Below are 19,023 nucleotides of genomic sequence, written 5' to 3' on the forward strand. Positions count from 1 at the left end.
TTGAGTATCTAGAAAGATTCGACCCAGAGTATGACATTGCACGATATTCTCTCTCGTGATAGTGTAACTCTCTCTCAGGCATATGCCTTTGTGTCTAGAGAAGAGAATAGGAGGAATGTGATGGTGAGAAACTTAAACCTTGAGCAGTTGGCTATGGTCAATGCAGTGAAACCTAAGCCAGGTGGGGATAAGGGTGGTAGTGATGCTAGGAAGGAAGATAAGAAGGACTTGATCTATGACTACTGTAAGAAACCAAGTATACCAGAGATACCTTACTGGAAGTGACACCCACATGTTATACCAAGTGGGCTCAGAAACAAGAAAGGGAATACTAATATGGTAGTGATTGGTCCTTTATCTGGACCACCTACTACTTTAGAGTCAGTTGTAGCAGTTGCAATTAGGGCCAAGTTGGAGAGGTATGGACAATTTCTATGTCAAAGAGATACAACTTGTTCTAATTCTTCACAGGGTGGACAGCAAGGTGCAAGTGGCCGAGGAGCTAGTCGTTCTACTTCGTTTGCACATATAGGTAATTCATATGCCATTACCGATTATGCCTCCGCTACAGGTAAGGGGGACCTCCCTAGATTATAGACTCAAGAGTCTCTAAACATATGACACATATTTCCACCATCTTCTCATACCACCTTTGCTTTGGTAGAGATAGAGTCTCCACAACTAACAACTCCCATGTTCCTATTGCTAGGAAGAGGTCTGTCCAAATAATTGATACCATTACCTTGCCTTCTGTACTCCATGTTCCTAGATTGAGTACTAACCTTTGTCTATGAGCAGTTTGACAAAAAAATTGAATTGTTCAGTAATTTTTTCTCTTGGTCAATGTGTTTTATAGGATCTGGAGTGAAAGAGGACGATCGGGAGTGGCCATGAGGTGAATGGAGTCTACCTTCTTGATGTTCTTCCTAGTCATTAGAGCCATCATATCAGCAACAGGAGAAATTAGTCAAATCTAGTTGGTCAAATTATGCTTTGCCATAATCGATTAGGGCATTTGTCTTTTGGGTCTTTGTGTTTTTTGTTTCCAAAACTGTTCGAGTCTGTTAAGTTGTCCAGTTTAAAGTGTGAAGGTTGTCAGCGTGGAAAACATTGTTTTCATTTAAGGTAAGTAATAAAAAGATGTTCTTTAGTTTTTGACATTATTCATATTGATGTTTGGAGACCATATCATGTTCCTCCAATGGGTGGCTATTGTTATTTTTCTTCTGTTCGTGGATGACTATTTTTGGTATTCTTTGCTATGCTTGATGAGATTTCGTGATGAGGTTCCTTCCTTGTGTATGAAGGAAACGAAAACAGGTATTGTTATTATGGTCCGTTAGGGAGCCTGTATGTCACCATGGGTGTCACTTTATTTAAGTCCACACTTTTTTCTTTTTAGCGAGTCATTCTCGGGGGGAGTGTTTTGGGGAGTAAATGAGACACCACTTCTTATTCCAGCTCCTTTACCTACTCCAGTGTCTGACCTACTTGTTCCACCTACTTTGTCTACTCCATTACATCTTGCTTCTCAGCTTTTTACATGACAAAACCTACAGTAGCATGGGGAGGTTGATTCCACAATGAAGGAACCCACGACACTTCCCATCACTTCATTTGAGATTCTAGGTTTGGCTGACACAAACCCAGGTGTGCCTTTTGCTCCATTGGTGTTTCAGTTCGTGTTCATACTTCCACCCCTTTTCCTAACACCATTGCAGATGATCTAGACCTTCCTATTGCACTACGGAAGGGAAAGAGAAAGTGCACAACCCATTATATCTCACATCATCTTTCCTACAATGGGTTATCTCCCTCCTAATGGGCCTTCCTTTCTTCTCTAGATTCTATCTATACCCAAGACTGTTAGTACAGGGCTGATGAAAGCATAGAAAGGTACAAGGCAAGGCTAGTTGAAAAAAGGTACACTCAGACTTATGGGATAGACTACTTGGAGACTTTTGCACTGGTAACCAAGATGAGTTAGTTTGAATCCTCATATTTCTTGCAGTTGCTTAATCTTGGCCCTTCTTTCAACTTGATGTGAAGAATGCTTTTCTTAATGGAGATTCCAGGAGGTGTACATGGACCTTCCAACTGGTTTTTACAGTGATATAGCCAAAGGAAAGGTATGCAGATTGAAAAAATTATATGTTTTGAAACAATCACCCAAAGCTTGGTTTGACAGGTTTAGGAGTGCATTGATTATGTTTGATTATACTCAAACCTAGTTTGATCATACTCTGTTTGTGAAGAGAAGGGGATCATTGGTGTCAATGTTGATAATATATGTGGATGCCATTGTAGTCACAAGATATGACCTAAGTGAGATTGATGCATTCAAGAAAAACTTACACTTGGAGTTTGAGATTAAGGATCTTGGGGAGCTAAAGTATTTTCTAGGCATTGAGATGGCATGGTCTAAACATGGGATCTTCATTTTCCAAAGGAAGTATGTGTTGGACCCATTACAGGAGACAAGAAAACTTGGGGTTAAACCAGTTGATACACCCATTGACCAGAATCACAAAATTAATGCTACAAATGGTGAGCTAGTAAAGGATGTTGGTATTAGAGATTTGTGGCCCAGTTGTTATACTTGTGTATGACAAGATGTCAAGACCAGATATCTCCTATCCACCTCCACATGCTTTGTGCGGTCAAGCTGAACAGGGTTGTGAGCAATATTATTATCACAATAGAGCCTCATAGGATCACAATGGACAATGCCAAGTTCCTTCAGTAACAACTTTGGTCACATTAATTCTGATATACAATTACCCATAGACCTGAATTCAGATTCAACACTCTATCTAGCTACTACATTTTGTTTTGTACTCCTCTAAGTTACCAAATTTCCACCTAGAAGAGTACAGTAACCATATGTAGAGCATCAGTCATCAATAGAATCCTGCTCAATCAACATTTGTATATGGTTAAAGCTGTAAATTTCCATGATTAGCAAAGAGTAAGCCCTTACCAGGTAAAGCCTTCAAATACACAAGAATCCATGCAACTGCTTCTAAATGAGGAAAATGAGGAGCATGCATACATTGACTTACTATCCTCAACAGTGTAAGCAATGGCTGGCCTTGTCAGTGGTAAATAAAGTAATTGTCTTACAAGTTTCCAGCATATCCCTTAATCTTCTAGCAATCCTCCATTTCTGAAATTTAGTTAATGATTAGGATCTATTGGGTGTATCTTCAAGTTTACATCCTAGTTTTCCTATTTCTTCAAGCAAATCCTAAGTGTATTTTCTCTGTGAGTTGGAAATACCTTTGTTGGACTAAGCAACTTCTATACCAAGAATGTACTTGAGTTCCCCCAAATCTTTAATCTGAAATTCTAAAGCTAATAAAATCTGCTGCTGAATCTCCTTGTAGTGATTATCTATCATAATATTATATATCATAATGGTTGATGTAAGATACTGTCATACTTGGCAAAAAGAGTATGGTTGGTATGGCTCTGTGTATACCCAAGCCTCTTAATGGCTTTGTTGAATTGATTAGGCCAAGCTCTTGCTGATTGTTTCAGGTTATAAATGGATTTCTTTAACTGGCACGCCTTCCTTGGAATTACTTCAACCCTTGGAGGTGGGAGCATATGAGTCCTTCAAATCTTGGTGTAAGAAGGCATTCCACATCCACTCCGTCCCTCTCAAGATCCCTGATAGCCAGGGCCAACATTGGGTAATAGCCCTTGTCTTGGAGGCCAAAAATGACTTGACTGAGTCATGAGTCACTAGTCATATACTGAGTTTATATTGTAAAAAATTATTTTTTTCTTTTTTTTTTGTTTTTTGTAAGTTAATGTTAAAGAAAACCAAAGAAAATGTAAGCTAAAGTGGTAAGAAATGATCTAAGGATTTACAATTCGACAGAAAGCATAGCTCTTGATATAGCACAATGGTAGGATAGGATTCATGTGGCAACCCCTAATAATTGGGATTAAAGCCAAGTTCAGTTGACTTTAAGCTAGTGACAGAAAAGGTATTCATTCAGAAGGTTTTTTTTTTTTTTCTCCAAATAGTTGCTAAATGACTTTCAGTAAACATAGAACATCTAATATAACTGCTGTCTGGTATAGTGCTAGTTTTAAATAGTTCTGATTATTGCTTGCATAATCTGTGGTGCACTACCTTCCATATGTTGTGCCATGTGCCTCTGGTGTTGTTTTTCTCACATATATATGAATTTAACACTTTATGGTTTTCTTAATTCTTGGTCATAATTAGGTGAGTTTCCTATGGATTGTCCTCTTCATGACAGTCTGCTGCATGTGCACTATAAGGGGATGCTTCTTAATGAGGAAAGGACTGTGTTCTATGATACAAGGATTGATAACAATGGTCAGCCTTTGGAGTTCAGTTCTGGAGAAGGGCTTGTAAGTTCATCATCTTTCACTCCTTGATTTTGTCTTTTCTGTGTTGTTATTTATTGCTACAATTGTTATCATATTCATATTTTAGGAAATGAAAATAGGCAAATGTCTTTAAAGGCATATTGATAATGCACAAGGATCTTCTTCTAGAAGATCTGTTGTTTCAGTTCTCATGCTTGTTTGGGGTTAACATATAGAAGGAAAAGAACATGACTTCTTTTTCGCTTCCAGTAGATCTGGTTAATATCATTTTAGAAAGAACTAGTGTAACAATGGAACTCCATTTACTTTGAGGCTCTTTTGACATGCCACACTAGTTCTAGGTCTTTCAGTCTATTTCTATGTGGAAATTACATTTCTTTAGATTAGCTTCAAAGAAAGAGTTGCATTATCACTTTCTGCACCGTAGAAGTTTTCATACCAGGGACATGCTTGAAAAATGTTAAGGACTGCATACAAGCAATGTATTTAATTTAGTTAAATTTTGAAAAATCCGAATTTGAACTGTTGAGAAATTGTCTTTTATCCAATACTTCAAGCAAAATATGGGAATTATTTTGGATTTTGACTGGGGCCATAATTGAGGCTTAAAACCTTTGGCAGAAAAGGCCTTATTTTCAACTGTATCAACCCTCTTTTCGTGGATCTAGAGTTGTAGAAACATATGTTACCAAGAAGTTCTTGGTTTCTGTCCATAGTTGTCAAGGTGCCCGCGTAGGCGTCGCCTAGGTGACTAGGCACCCTTGGCTGGGCGCCTCGCCCAAACACCTTGACTTTTAGCAACTAGGCACCCTTCTAGGCGACTAGGCACCCTTCTAGGCGACTAAGCACCTGCCTAGGCGACAAAAATGATATGGCAGGCGCCTTTTATAATATCATTTATATTGCTGTATCTTATTAATGTATGTGTTAATACATTTTATTATATGCTATATATATCAATTATACTTTGTTTTAATGTTTTACTATTGAACTTTAAAAGATCAAAGGGTTTTGAGAAGAGAAAAAGAAAGGAAGAAAGAAAAGAAAGAGGAAAGAAAGAATAGAATAATAAAGTTATTTTTTCTATTCTCTCTCTCTCTAATTAAATAAAACAGAAACTTCATCCTTGTTTTTTTTTTTTCTATTTTACTTTCCATCTTGAATATTTATCATATAAAATTAATAACCTTCTTTAGCTGCTAATTAATATGAATTTGCTCTTTTAAATACTTGTTATAGTAGTATTATTTTTGAAAATAATGAAATTAATATATGTAAAAGATTTTTATCTTTTAGATGTGATGATTTGCCACATTTTTAGAGGAAATTTAATGTTCTTAATAAAGAGAATTGCTATTTTTTCAATTAACATACATGCTGAATGGTATAACTAGGAAACTAGCCAAAAGTCAGTTTTTTATATTATAAAATTTTTATCGCCTAGGTGACTAGGCACCCCAATGTTGCCCAGAATCACCTGGACACCTTGAAAACTATGTTTCTATCTCATTAGATCGTTATAGATTGTTCTTAGTTTGTCAGGAAGTTGAGTAATAAAGGTGAAGGTTAAAGTGGCTAATCCTCTGGGGATATTTAGGATTTGTTTTCAGAAAAGCATTGATTTACTGGGGAACAATTCTAATCTGAATAAAATTAGGATAAATTTGGATTTTTGGAATATTGATCCAGCAATTTTTAAATTCCACACCCTATAAGGAAGATGCATCCCATAGAGGGTATTGCTAGAATTAGTTGGTATAGTTTTAAATTTACTGATCAATAGCTGTGTATTATTCTTGTGGGTGGTTATTCTTTTTAAATAGAATTACAGTGAATATAACTTTTTTCATGCATGTAGGTGCCTGAGGGGCTTGAAATGTGTGTTCGTCTAATGCTGCCTGGAGAGATGGCTCTTGTAACATGCCCTCCGGATTATGCATATGACAAGTTTCCAAGGTCTTCTCAGCAAGCTTTTAGTAGATGTGCATGAACTAGTAAAAGTGATAGAATTACTAATGATGTTTGTTCTCCCTTAGACAGGCCCAATAATGTTCCTGAAGGTGCTCATATTCAATGGGAAATCGAGCTTCTTGATTTTGAGAAGCCAAAGGTAATTGTAAATAACTATATGTTCAATAATCTTTCAAGTGTAAATTGGAGAATTGCATGTTGGAAACCCTGAAATGTTGAGAACAGAAGAATACATCAAAATATATGTTTGTGCTACAATATGCTAAAATCTGTTAAGTGAAATGCTGTTGGATGTTATAAATACTTTCACTGGAACATCAAAGTCACAAGAAGCATTAGTGCCTAGGGAATTTGTTAGCCAGTGCTGTCCAAGGGTCCTCTTACCAAACCTGTATCTCCATTAAAGGCAAATTCATAATTCTGTAAACTTGAATTTCTGGTTACCCCTAGTTGGGATAATCATCACAACAACATTATGGGGTTTATCTTGGCTCTTGGGAAAGATCTTTGATAAGTAGCTATGAGGATACTTGTGCATACCTATCGTACTGGTGTCAAAGACGTGTACCAGATACTGCATGGACACTTCTAATGGATATACATATTGCTATAAAAAAATATATATTTATAAAAAATATATTTATATTGGGAGTTTAACTAAATCTGGTAAGATATACTAAATCTGGTAAGATATACATGGACACTTCAAGTGGAATTTTCAAAATTCATCAAATTCAAGCCCAGAAAAGGAGAAAGAGTGCTGTTTTGGAAGGACATGTGGTGTGGTTCCACCCCTTTGTGTCAATCTCACCCCAATATGTTTAACTTGGCAGAGCAGGAAAATGTTGTAGTAAAAAATTGCTTCCAACTGATTTCTGGTCAGGTGGTGTGGACACCAAAACTGAGGAATGTGTTTGATTAGGAGGTGCAAGAATTGCTGTCTTAAATGGAGGTAACAAACAAGTCTCATCTTTCTGTGGTTTAAGAAGATAAGGTTGTTGGGGTGCAGAAAAATAAGGCCTCTTGGTATTCTCTTTCTACAAGCAGCTATTGGAGACTGCTGGAAATATGGTGGCGTGGAGGTGGATATGGAAATCCAAAGCCCCATTATTGGTAATTGTTGAAGATTAATTAGTTTTATGATGTTTTTCTGAGTAGATGTTTTATGTTAGTTGTTAAATAGGAGGTGGGGACCACAGTAGTTATGTGAGTCCAAATTTTATTATGTTTTTGTGTGTTATATATGCTGTTTTATGTTTTGTCGCCCTATCAGATTCAAAAATGCCTTGATTGCTTTTGGATACACTCAGACTCAATTCGATCATACCTTGTTTGTGAAGCGAAGGGGATCTTTGGTGTCAGTCCTAATTGTTTATGTGGATGATATTGTTGTCACGGGGAATGACCTAAGCGAGATTGATTATCTAAAAAGGAATCTACATAAAGAATTTGAAATTAAGGATCTTGGAGAACTGAGATACTTCCTAGGCATTGAAGTTGCAAGATCAAAACATGAAATTTTTATCTCTCAAAGGAAGTATGTCTTAGATCTTTCAAGAGACAGGGAAGCTTGGAACGAAGGCAATCAGTACCCCTATTGATCAGAACCATAGAATCAATGCATCAGAAGGTGAGCCAGTAAAGGACATTGGGAGATATTAGAGACTTGTGGGTCGGCTGCTATACTTGTGTATGACAAGACCAGACATTTCCTATGCAGTAAGTGTGGTAAGTCAATACATGCATGCTCCACGAGTCCAGCATTGGGAGGCAGTTGATAGGATTCTTGCTTATCTGAAGGGACAGCTGAGCAGAGGCATATTGTTTACTGATCATGGATAGTTGAAACTAGAGGCTTATACAGATGCAGATTGGGCAGGATGCCTTGATGACAGGAGATCAACTTCAGGAGTGCACCCTTGTTGGGGGTAACCTTGTGTCATGGAAGAGTAAGAAACAAACAGTGGTAGTAACCTGAGCAGAGTAGGATTCTTGCTTATCTGAAGGGACACCTGAGCAGAGGCATATTGTTTACTGATCATGGATAGTTGAAACTAGAGGCTTATACAGATGCAGATTGGGCAGGATGCCTTGATGACAGGAGATCAACTTCAGGAGTGTGCACCCTTGTTGGGGGTAACCTTGTGTCATGGAAGAGTAAGAAACAAACAGTGGTAGTAACCTTGTCTCTGGATCCGTTCCCTATTAGAAGAAATTGGTGTGCAGGCAGAAGAACCTATGATGTTGTACTGTGATAACCAGGCAGCAATTAACATTGCCCATAACCCAGTCCAACATGACCGAACTAAGCACATTGAAGTGGATAGACATTTTATCAGAGAAAGAGTGACTTCTGGAGAAGTTTGTCTTCCAGACATTGCTTCTGATCTGCAACTCGTTGATGTTCTCACAAAAGGTGTTGCAAAGAACAAGCTAGAGCATGATCTACGCAAGTTGGGAATGTGTGACATTTACTCCTAACTTGAGGGGGTGTGTTGAGTTGGGCCTAGTTATTTTTATTCTTATTTTAAGTTATTTAGTTAGGAAGTTGTTGGGCTTTAGGCCCATTAGTTTATGTTTTTAAGTTGTGACTGTTCAGCTACATTAGTAGCTACCCTACTAAGGGCATCCTTGTAATATCTCATCTTTTAAGTTAAGTATAAATATAATGAGGGGTTGGTGGCTAGGGTTTATCTAAGGATCCTGGTTGACTTCCTACTCTTTTCTCCTCCTCTTTTCTTCTCTACTACTGAAATCTTTATCTTCCTCCTCTTTCCCTTCACAAGAAATTCAACTAAATTTACAATCAGTGATTTCTACTAAGCAAACTGGATTCACTTGGAGATTGTACCAAGTAAAACAGCTATGTGACAATAGGATCTCTTTAAGTTTGTAGGCATCCACAAATTGATTAAATTTCCTCATATTCGTGGTCGACCTCTACCTAGGACTATTTGTTTCTTCCAAGAATCTGATTACATTGAAATCACCTCCTAAACACCAAGGTCCTTCTCACAATCCCCTTGTATCAGCAGCCAGTTCTTCCCATAACTTCCTTCTCTCTCTATAATCATTTGGTCCATAGACATTGGTTAACACCCATTCAAATCCATCCTCCAGTTGTCTAAACTTCAAGGAGACTGAAAATTGGCCTTTCAACTCTTTCCTACCTACAAGTACTTCATTCTTCCACATTGTCACAACACCCCCTGCAGATCCCCAGGAAGGTAGAGCCGCCCAACTAATCCCCCTACCTCTCCATACAAAATTTTAAATTTCAATTTTATGTACATTTTAAGCATATTGAATCAAATTAGTTAGACCATTATATGGAGCAATATATTTATACAAAGCTTGTCTCTCATAATGTAGTTGTCTAAGAAGTGGTATTTGTAGGTGTAGATAACCTTGAAGAGTATTGGAAGAAAGAATAGGTGGACTTCAGTTTAATGATATAAAAAATTAAGGGATACTTTCTTCTTATTACATGAGTGTCTATTTGTAATAAATAACTGGAATCCATATTTGCAGGACTGGACTGGGTTAAGCTTCCAAAGAATAATGGATGAAGCAGAAAAGATAAAAAACACGGTATGATATCAAATTCATATTGTTTACTTCACTTCAACTTTTTGGTTAATTAGAAGCTGTTGGTTAGCAGAATGGTCTATTGCTTGCAGGGTAACAGGCTTTTCAAGGAAGGAAAATTTGAACTTGCCAAGGCGAAGTATGAGAAGGCATGTATTTTGTGTCTTACATGGCATTGTCCACTTTGTTTTTTTGTTGGTTTGTTTGATTCATCGAGCATGGTTTATTACCTATATATATTGAAAAAGAAAAGAATATTCAAAGCCAACTCCTTATGGATTTTTACTGATTGGGATGGAAATGGAAAAGCAGGGCAGATAAGAATATCCAAATCCACTGCTTTTTAGTGAAGCCTTTTTTATGATGCTTTGCAAAGGAATCAATAGTGATGAAAATTAAAGGTGTTTGGGGCAACCCTGTCCTGCTTATGGTGGAAGCCTTTGCATGGCTCGTGCCTTTGGAAAGCATTCTTACACAAGATCACACCAAGAGCAGAGGCTTTCATTTCGCAAGAAGATGCTATTTTTGTTTTGGTTGTTGCTATGCAAAGATCATTTGGTGTTTCTTTTTCTCAGTCTTCAAAATGGATCTGTAGAACCCAAGATCTTCAAGTGAAATTTTTGCTTGATGGCCAGCCTTGAACGGAAAGAAGAAAGCAAAGATCATCTGGAGCTGTGTGCTTTTGCAGTCTGTAGGGAACTCTGGAATGAAAGAAATAGAAGAATTTTTTAAGACAAGCAAAAATCTATTGACCATCTTGCTTCTAGGATCTGCAATAGGATTATGGAATGGGTCCTGATTCTTCCAGAGTTCAAGGGGGATAGTAAAGAGACCTTTGGGTCTGGTTTAAGAAAAGCTCTGCTGAAAAGCGAGCCCTGTGGACTATGGAAAATAGTATTTTTTTTTTCTTTTGCAAATTTTTCCATTGATTTGATGGATCTTAAAATGATTTTTCTTTTTTTTCTTTTTTTCGGTCGGGGGAGGGGGAAGCTAGTTATTCTGGAATGCACTGAACTGTGGATTCCATCCTGTGTTTCAACTGCTCCCCAATCCAAACACAGCTTAATAGAACCCTCATGTTTTCCTGGTCTTAGGCACACAACACTATTATAGAATTTAGGTGACTTCATGTGGATTCCATCGAGCATGTATTTTGATTAGTGTCTGTTCACATGATTATTTTGATTTCCTTGTCATTTCTCTTATGGTGAATTTGGGATGGGCTTCTAATGTTAGCAATTCTAATATATGACTTGGGTATGGGATTTACAATGAAAACTTTGCTATTTTCAGTAGACTTAATATTTGTATACCAAACTGAGTAACTGTTGTAGGATAGGCTGTTCTTATACTAACTGGTGTAGGACTATCTACTTTGCGTCTCTGACACCACTAGTCTAGAACCAATAGCTCTAGATCAGTTTTAGTCCTTTGGTTTTTTTTTTTTTTTTTTTGATAGTAGTCCTTTTTGAAGTTGAATTAACACCTTTAATAAAGAACTTAAAGCTGTTGATGGCTGTAATGGCATAGAACCAAACTTTGCTAAATAATAGGTGTTCTCAACTTCTAGCACACTTAAATAATCGGTCAGTTTGTCCATTGAGAATTTTCCAATTATTTCATCAACTCTAACCTTGGGATTTCAAACTCCAAGTAGGACATTAGGAACTTTTCTTTCAATCTCTGACATAGGAATCATCATCTGAATGTGTTGAACTAGATATGACTCACTAACAAACTTTAGGACCAATTTCATCATTGATGCTGGTGAAATTTCTATCATAGGCTCAACTTGCAACCCTTGAATTGAGTTTCTAGTATAGGCTCAATAACAAATTTCTATCCCTTCAACTTTAGTCTAGTCCATGCTACATAACTTGGACTTCTAATTCCTTTTCTTACACATTAAAATTAGTTATGGTTGGCTGATCTTAAACCCCATATAAAGTAATTCTCAATTCCCTAGCCCATTGGTTAAACTTTCTCATGATGCGTTTATTCTTTCAAGATCAATACTGTTATCTTTGAACCTAGGTGCCTAGATTTGCTAATTTTCCTGCTGATGGTTGAACCAAGTTTGAAAGCCTCAAGTTAGGTTGTGTCCTGTAATAGTATTGGGAGAGGCATATGCACTGGGTGTCCAATAGGTGATTGTCTTTTATGTCTTCATCTTCTTTTCTTTGTTTTCATATTTAAAGAACTTGCTTGTTATTGATAAAGGAAAAGTAATTGCTTACAGGTGCTTCGGGAATTCAATCATGTTAACCCACAAGATGATGATGAAGGAAAAATATTTTTGAATTCAAGAGTAAGTGTGCCTTCAAACCAGAAACAGTGTCTTCCCTGATTTTAGTAGTCATCAGATGAAATGTTATTTGTTCTTGCTCTCTTGGTTTAGAAGACTAATAGAAGGGTTTTTCACCATGAGTTTTTAAGATTTATTTTATTCTGTTGTCTATTCTTGCAGAACTCATTGCACCTAAATGTTGCTGCCTGTTACCTGAAGATGGGAGAATGCAGAAAATCCATTGAGGCATGTGACAAGGTATTCTTCCTGAACTAAGACTGAAGCTTATCCATGAAATTGTAGAGACTGATTTGCAGTCTCGTGTTTTCTTCTTTCCTTTTTGGGGCTTAGGAGCACCTTATATGTTTTATCTTATGCACTATATTTTTCAATAGTCTTTTTATCCTTTCATGTAAGAGAGGGACATAATGGTCCTTTTCCTCATTTTTGTATTGTAAACATTTATAAGACTTTTCTTTTAGGTGTGAGATCAAGCTGACACACCCTGTTCAGTCTTTTGGCTCTCTTAACCAAGTAGAAATCTACAGAAACAAAAAACCTGTAGAAAAGATGAAGAAAGGAAGGTTCTTGAGAGAAGAAGAAGAAGAATAGAGAAAAGAATGAGAGAGCAATCAATTCTGGCTGCCCCCTCTCATTATTATTTATACCAAGTAAAAATAGGTACAATGACAAGTATGCCCTTATATGGTGGCTGAATACAAAAACTCAGTGAAGAACTTAAAAAGGCACTCTAAAAGACTCCAAAGGGTCCCAGCAAGTGTGTTGTGGTCCCCACTACCTATCTAAACAAATAATCAATAAAATTAACTCATAAGTCTACACAAAATCCTCAACAATTCAAATTGTGTTCACATTTGTATCAGAGCAAGTCCCTCAAGCCTGTCTTTGATTGCAATCTGTTGTTTTGGATCTGGTTAGGAGTTATCTGGAGGCTGTTCTAATCAGCACAAGTTCTCCTATGTCTTTCTGGAAAAACACATTCAGCATTAGGTTTTCTCTTTTTTCTCTTGATCGTCTGCACCATTCAGCTCGAAGGTCAGTTTTAAGTATTCTTGCATCCTTTTTCTGGATCAGATTGGGATTGATGGGGTGGCTGCCTTTTTTAGACTATCACCTGTTAACACATTTTGTCTGGCTATTCTGTTGACTGATATTGATCTCTTTAGTTCTCTTTGATTAACCATATCACGGTTATCAAGCTTTGATCAGTGTTGGTGGGGTGGCTGCCTTGTTCTCTCATTTTCTTTGGCTTTTCTTGAAACTATCTTGCTGAAATGGCTTTGGTAAAAAGAGATATTCTGCCAATGAAGTTTGATGGGACTCGTTATGCCTTTTGGAAGTTCCATTTCTAGTTCTTTATTCAGGGAAATTGTCTTTGGGGGTGTGTTGATGGAAATGTTTTAAAACGTGGAGGCGTGACATGAGGCATTTCACTACCTAGAGGTGTGAGGTGTAGTTCAAAATGTAAGAGGCGTAAACCTCCCGAACACAAGGAGGTGTAAGCCTCCTTAAGAGGAGGGGGATAAAGAGGAAGGAGGAGGAGGAAGGGGAAGAAGGGGAAGAGGAAGAAGAGGAAGGAGGATCTCATTTTTCTTTATTTTTAATAAAAATCTATTATATTAAAAAGAATGAAGATGAATAACACTAGTTGAAAGTGTATGAGGCGAATGCCTTAGAGGTGTCAGCACCTCTGGCCTGCGCCTCAGGGTGTTTTGGGGGTGCCTTGCCTGTAGGCGTATGCCTCCCACGCCTGTTAAAACACTGGTTGATGGTACAGCGAAGCAATCTGATGAATTTGACTCTAAGGGGCTAAAGCAATGGAAGATTGACAATGCCAAATTTGTTTCTTGGCTTCTTGGTTCAATTGTAACTGACATAGCCATTCTTATGAGAAGCTTTCAGACCGCTAATGAGATGTTTATTACCTATATGGAAAAGGTGTATCAATAGTTCAATTTGTCTCGTCAATACCAGATTGAGATGAAAATATTTTCCTATAGTCAGGGTGAAAAGGAAATACAAGAATATTTGCTGGTTTTGTTAACTTGTGGACAAAGTATGAGCTGGTCCATAGATGAATCAACTTCTGCTTGTTGCATTAAAGCCATGAAAAACACTTTGTCATGAGAAGGGTAATGCATTTCTTAATACATCTGAGACCAGAGTATGAAGTTATAAGGTCAAATATCCTTAGTAGGGGTACTTCACCCACTCTTGACTTAGTCTTGGGAGAACTTCTTAGAGAGGAAACATGATTGATTACTCAGTTACTCAGTCCACTATTGGTGTGAAATCAGATTCTAGAATAGAGGCAGCCTTTCTAACGAACAAGTCCAAGCTAAAGAAGGACTTGTCCTGAGTATAGTGCTATGGGTGTAAGGAGTATGGGCATGTTGTCTCATACTGTCGAAAGAATAACTTTTGTACTTGTTGCAAGTAACAAGGACATATAAAATAATTGAATGTCCTACTCGGCCAACTAAGGGGAATGGTCTAGGCCTCAAGAAGAATCAACATAAGGCTTACCAGACAACCATAGAAGGATTAGATAAGGGGACCACCACTTCTTTTGTAGGAAGGGATGAAGAGTTTTGGGTTTTTTTTTTTTGATCAATAACAGCACTTTTATTGAAATAGATGTGTAAGTTACAACCAGATTGGAGGGGTAAAATGTCTTAACCCTCCCTTTCAAACCTGAGAACACATATTACAAGACAGCCCAAAAGAAATTAGTTCTTCCCACCCCCTGTTTAGCCAAGGTGTCAGCCATGGAGTTGGTACTCCTCTTAGCCCATTGAACCCTTATAATCATGTTCTGAGTTAGCTGCTTGATTTTCTTCCTTTCATTTGAGAACTTCCACAGGCTGGACTCTTCATTCTGCAACCAACTAACAATCAGTTTAGAATCTCCTTCCACCAGCTGCTTACTAATATTCAACTGCTTAGCTCTTTTAACTCCTAGAACTGCCAGGATTTCATCTCTCAGTGAGTCCCCCCAGCCTATAGGTCCTGAGAACATAGCCATAATTCGACCTTCTTCGTTCCTGAAAATACCACCTATGCCTGAAAGGCCTGGATTTCCTTCACTACTACCATCGAAGTTCAGTTTAATGAAACCCAAGTCTGATGGACTCCAAACAGGTCTAATATCACTAGACATAGGAGCTGACCGAGCCACTTCTTCCCAGCTTCTAAGAGTTTTGGGTTTTTTATAGAAGAGAGAATGTGTCAGCTAGTATCTTTAGCAATTTCCTCTACGTTTTAACCATCGGTCTCTCTGGTGAGTCATCCTATTTTTGTTCCTCTCCCAATCACTTGTGGATCATTGATTTCAGTTCCTCTAACCATATGATAGGGGTATATGCTGGTTAGTGTTTTAAACCTTAGTCCTTGAATATACACTTTATTACTGCTAATGGTGAAAAATTAGACATTGTTGGCTGTAATGATTTATCCTTGTCTAGTTTTACTAATTACCACGTTCACCTTCCTAAAACCTTATTTATTCCATCTTACAACAAACTTCAATTTTGTTGTTGGGACATAGGCTGAGTTGGCTATTTGCCTTGGAATTTGAAAAGACACTAGTGCCTTCATCCATACCTTGTTGCTTACTACTACTCCTAGTTCTGAAGTTGTCTATAGGAATAATATGTGATATTTGTGGAATATTCATCAAATTGGATATTTGTTCTAAAGTTATTTCTTCTACTAATGTTAATAAAGCTTGCATTTCTTGTCGCATGAGTAAAATTCATGTTCTACCTTTTCCTTCTTTTGTTGAGCATGTATCTATTCCTTTTAAATTGGTACATAGTGATGTTTGGTTGTCGCTTGTAATTTCAATGTTGATATAAATACTTCGTTATATTTACTGATGATTATACACAATACACCTGAATATATTTCTTGAGAGATAAGTTAATGTTTTTCCCACCATTAAATCTTTCTTGGCTAAGATAAAAAATTAGTTCAATACTAGTATTGGACAATACTAGTATTGGAGTTCTTCAAAACAAAACAGAGTGGCAAAGTGCAAGAACATATACATTTTGAGTATTGTAAGGACCCTGCTTCATGATTCACATGCTCCTACTTCCTTTGGGTTGGAGGCGGCCAACATTGTTGTGCACCTTATCAATTTGCTTCCTTCTTCTGCCTTGAACAATGTCTCTCCCTTCCAGTGCTTATTTCATCACTCATCAAACTTTCTTTGCTTCATGTTTGGTTGTGTGTGCTTCATTCATCTTCCTCCCCATGAGCGAACAAAACTTATTCCCCAATCAGCCACATGTGTTTTTGTTGGATATAGACATATAGTCATGACCATAAGAGTTTTCTCTATTGTGACTATCAATCCTGTTGGATTCATGTGTTTCGTAATGTTATTTTTCTTGAGAACATCTCATTCTATGTGCATATTGTTAAGCTTGCTATTATTTCCATTTTGGTGCTACATTCTTTTGACTCTTCAAGTTCTTTGGATACCACTCCCTCTATTCCAAAATTGTTGTGTGTCTTCTTCAGGAATAGGCTATCTACTCTGTTAGAGTGCTCGAGTCAGGGGTATTTTGGTCATTCTGGTGTATCTTCTTGAATGTGAAAGGTCTATTGTATCTGAGTTTAAGTTATGTGTCCCATCTTCTATGAGGGACAAAATTGTCTTTCTTGTAACTCTAAGTTTTATGAATAAAATTCAAGTGGGTCGTATCCTCGCTTCTTTCTTGCTGCTGTTCTCTTTCTGGGTTCGCCGCCAACCTTCACAGTCATCTTCTTCTTTTCCGATTGACCTGAGTGGAGGTTCGATAAGGGGCTGAAAAGGAGCTATCGTTTTGTGGGCCTAGAGGTGAGAATGCCTCCGGTCGTTGCTGTGGTGGTCATTGGAGTGGTATATTAAACCCTCTATTTAGTATCGAAGAGGGCTGAATGTGGACAGGTATGAACACTACTGTTGCTGGTCCAAGTAAGGGACTGTGAATGTTTTCTTTTTGCTTCAAAAGATTGGTTGTGGTGATGCTCGGTGTGACTGATATGCATTTCAGTCGTGTTCCTCTGCATCTCTTCATATGCATGCTGAAAGAAGAGTTGTCGACTGCTGAAGTTCACAACAGCAGTAGATTGGTGGTGGTTGTGTCGTGGTGATTGGTGTATCTATGTTTCTAAATATTTAAAAGTTGATCTCCTGGACCTTGTGTGTAATCAGTTCTGCAGTGTGCAGCCTAAGTGTTTGATGTGAAGACTGAGTGATTCCAGTCTTAGTGTGTTGATGGTGAATGGTTCTGCAGTGTGCAGCCCAGGTGTTTGATGTGAAGACTGAGTGATTTCAGCCTTAGTGTGTGGTGTGTAATGTGTATTTAAAGAAGCTAGAGTTAGTAGTGTTATAAGTGAGATAAGCCTTGTGAAAGAGTGTGAGGTTGTGTTGTGTATTTGAAGGTGAAATAATTAAGATGTCTTCATTTGAAAATGGGAATGATAACAAAACAGTTGTCATGCTTTCTCCAGACTATCTAAGTGTTCAAATGACATCCATCAAGTTGAATGGTGAGAATTATGTACCATGGGCAAAATCTGTGGAGGTGTTCTTAAAGGCCAAGAGGAAGGTAAAACATGTAAGAGAGGAGAAACCCTCATCTGATTCCCCTGGGTTTAGTGACTGGGAACAAGAAGATGCTCAGATAATGACATGGCTCTAGAACAGCATGGAACCAAAGATTAGTGTGAACTTCATGTTCCTAGATACAACTAAGGAAATCTGGGATCATGCTAAGAAGTTGTACTCTGGACAAGACAATACAACTAGGGTGTATCAGTTATACCAAGAGTACTTCAATTTGAAGCAAGGGAGTCAAAGCTTGGAAGAGTACTATGCAAGTTTGAGGAACATTCGTAATGAGCTCAATGTGTATCACCCTCTAACATCAGATGTCCAGATCCAACAACAACAATGTGAACAGCTTGATGTGACTAGGTTTCTTGTGGGCTTGAAGGCTGAGTATGAGCCTGTCAGAGCACAAATATTGTGGGGATCAACTCTCCCCTCACTTGAAGAAGTTTTTGCCCGTCTTAAGAGGACATCCATTGAGCCGGTGGAACATTCTTCCTTCTCTGATAGATCTGGTTTGGTAGTGACTAAAGGGAGTGGCCGTGGAAGTAGAAGTGGTGGTGGCAGTAGTGGCCCTCCAAGCAACCGTGGTGGACACATGTTTAATCGGGCTAGTGGCCGGACTGGAGGCCGAGAGTCAGGGGGTGGCCGTGGAAAAGGAAGGAGTAATGCTCAGAGGAAATGTACACATTGTGGCTTAGAGGGGCACATAGTTAATTTCTGTTATGATTTGCGTGGTCCACCCAACACTGCTAACCATGCTACATCTAAGAGTAGTAGCACAATTACTGAAAGCCAACAAACTGCCCCAACCCCCTCCACACCCGCTTGTGCTTCCGGACAGGAAATGGTGAGTGTACCACGAGCAGTATATGAGCAGTTCCTTCAAACATCTCAGCAGAACACAGCTACACTTGCCCATTCAGGTATGACTTGCTTAGCTTCCAAAGCCTCACCCTGGATCATTGATTTCGGAGCCTCAGACCATATGTTTAGGACTCCTGATGTATTTTCTTCCCTTTCTCGCTCCTCCACATCTCAGATAGTTACACTTGCTAATGGTTCTACATCTCCTATTTGTGGTGTTAGTGATGTTGATCTCTCCTCCTTGTCTTTAGCATCTGTTTTATATGTTCCTAAGTTTCCTTTTAACCTTATGTCTGTTAGCAGATTAACCAAGTCCCTT

The 19,023-nt window shown here is 38.1% G+C and overlaps 1 protein-coding gene across 3 annotated transcripts in view; it reads left to right on the forward strand.

Annotated features, from left to right (window-relative positions):
* Positions 1-19,023, forward strand: part of PAS1 (FKBP-type peptidyl-prolyl cis-trans isomerase family protein) — a 62,710-nt gene that overhangs the window by 36,205 nt on the left and 7,482 nt on the right. For 2 of the 3 annotated variants that reach the window (XM_010271395.3, XM_088897231.1), the window contains exons 12-18: positions 4,241-4,389; positions 6,227-6,324; positions 6,409-6,478; positions 9,871-9,930; positions 10,020-10,076; positions 12,167-12,235; positions 12,395-12,472. In XM_010271395.3, coding sequence (XP_010269697.1) covers positions 4,241-4,389; positions 6,227-6,324; positions 6,409-6,478; positions 9,871-9,930; positions 10,020-10,076; positions 12,167-12,235; positions 12,395-12,472 — 581 coding nt within the window. The remainder of the gene's footprint in view (positions 1-4,240; positions 4,390-6,226; positions 6,325-6,408; positions 6,479-9,870; positions 9,931-10,019; positions 10,077-12,166; positions 12,236-12,394; positions 12,473-19,023) is intronic. The other variant, XM_088897232.1, reaches the window with a different exon arrangement.

The sequence above is a fragment of the Nelumbo nucifera genome, chromosome 2 (genome assembly GCF_055504915.1).
Source record: "Nelumbo nucifera cultivar China Antique chromosome 2, China Antique-T2T, whole genome shotgun sequence".
In the NCBI taxonomy this organism is placed as follows: domain Eukaryota; kingdom Viridiplantae; phylum Streptophyta; class Magnoliopsida; order Proteales; family Nelumbonaceae; genus Nelumbo; species Nelumbo nucifera.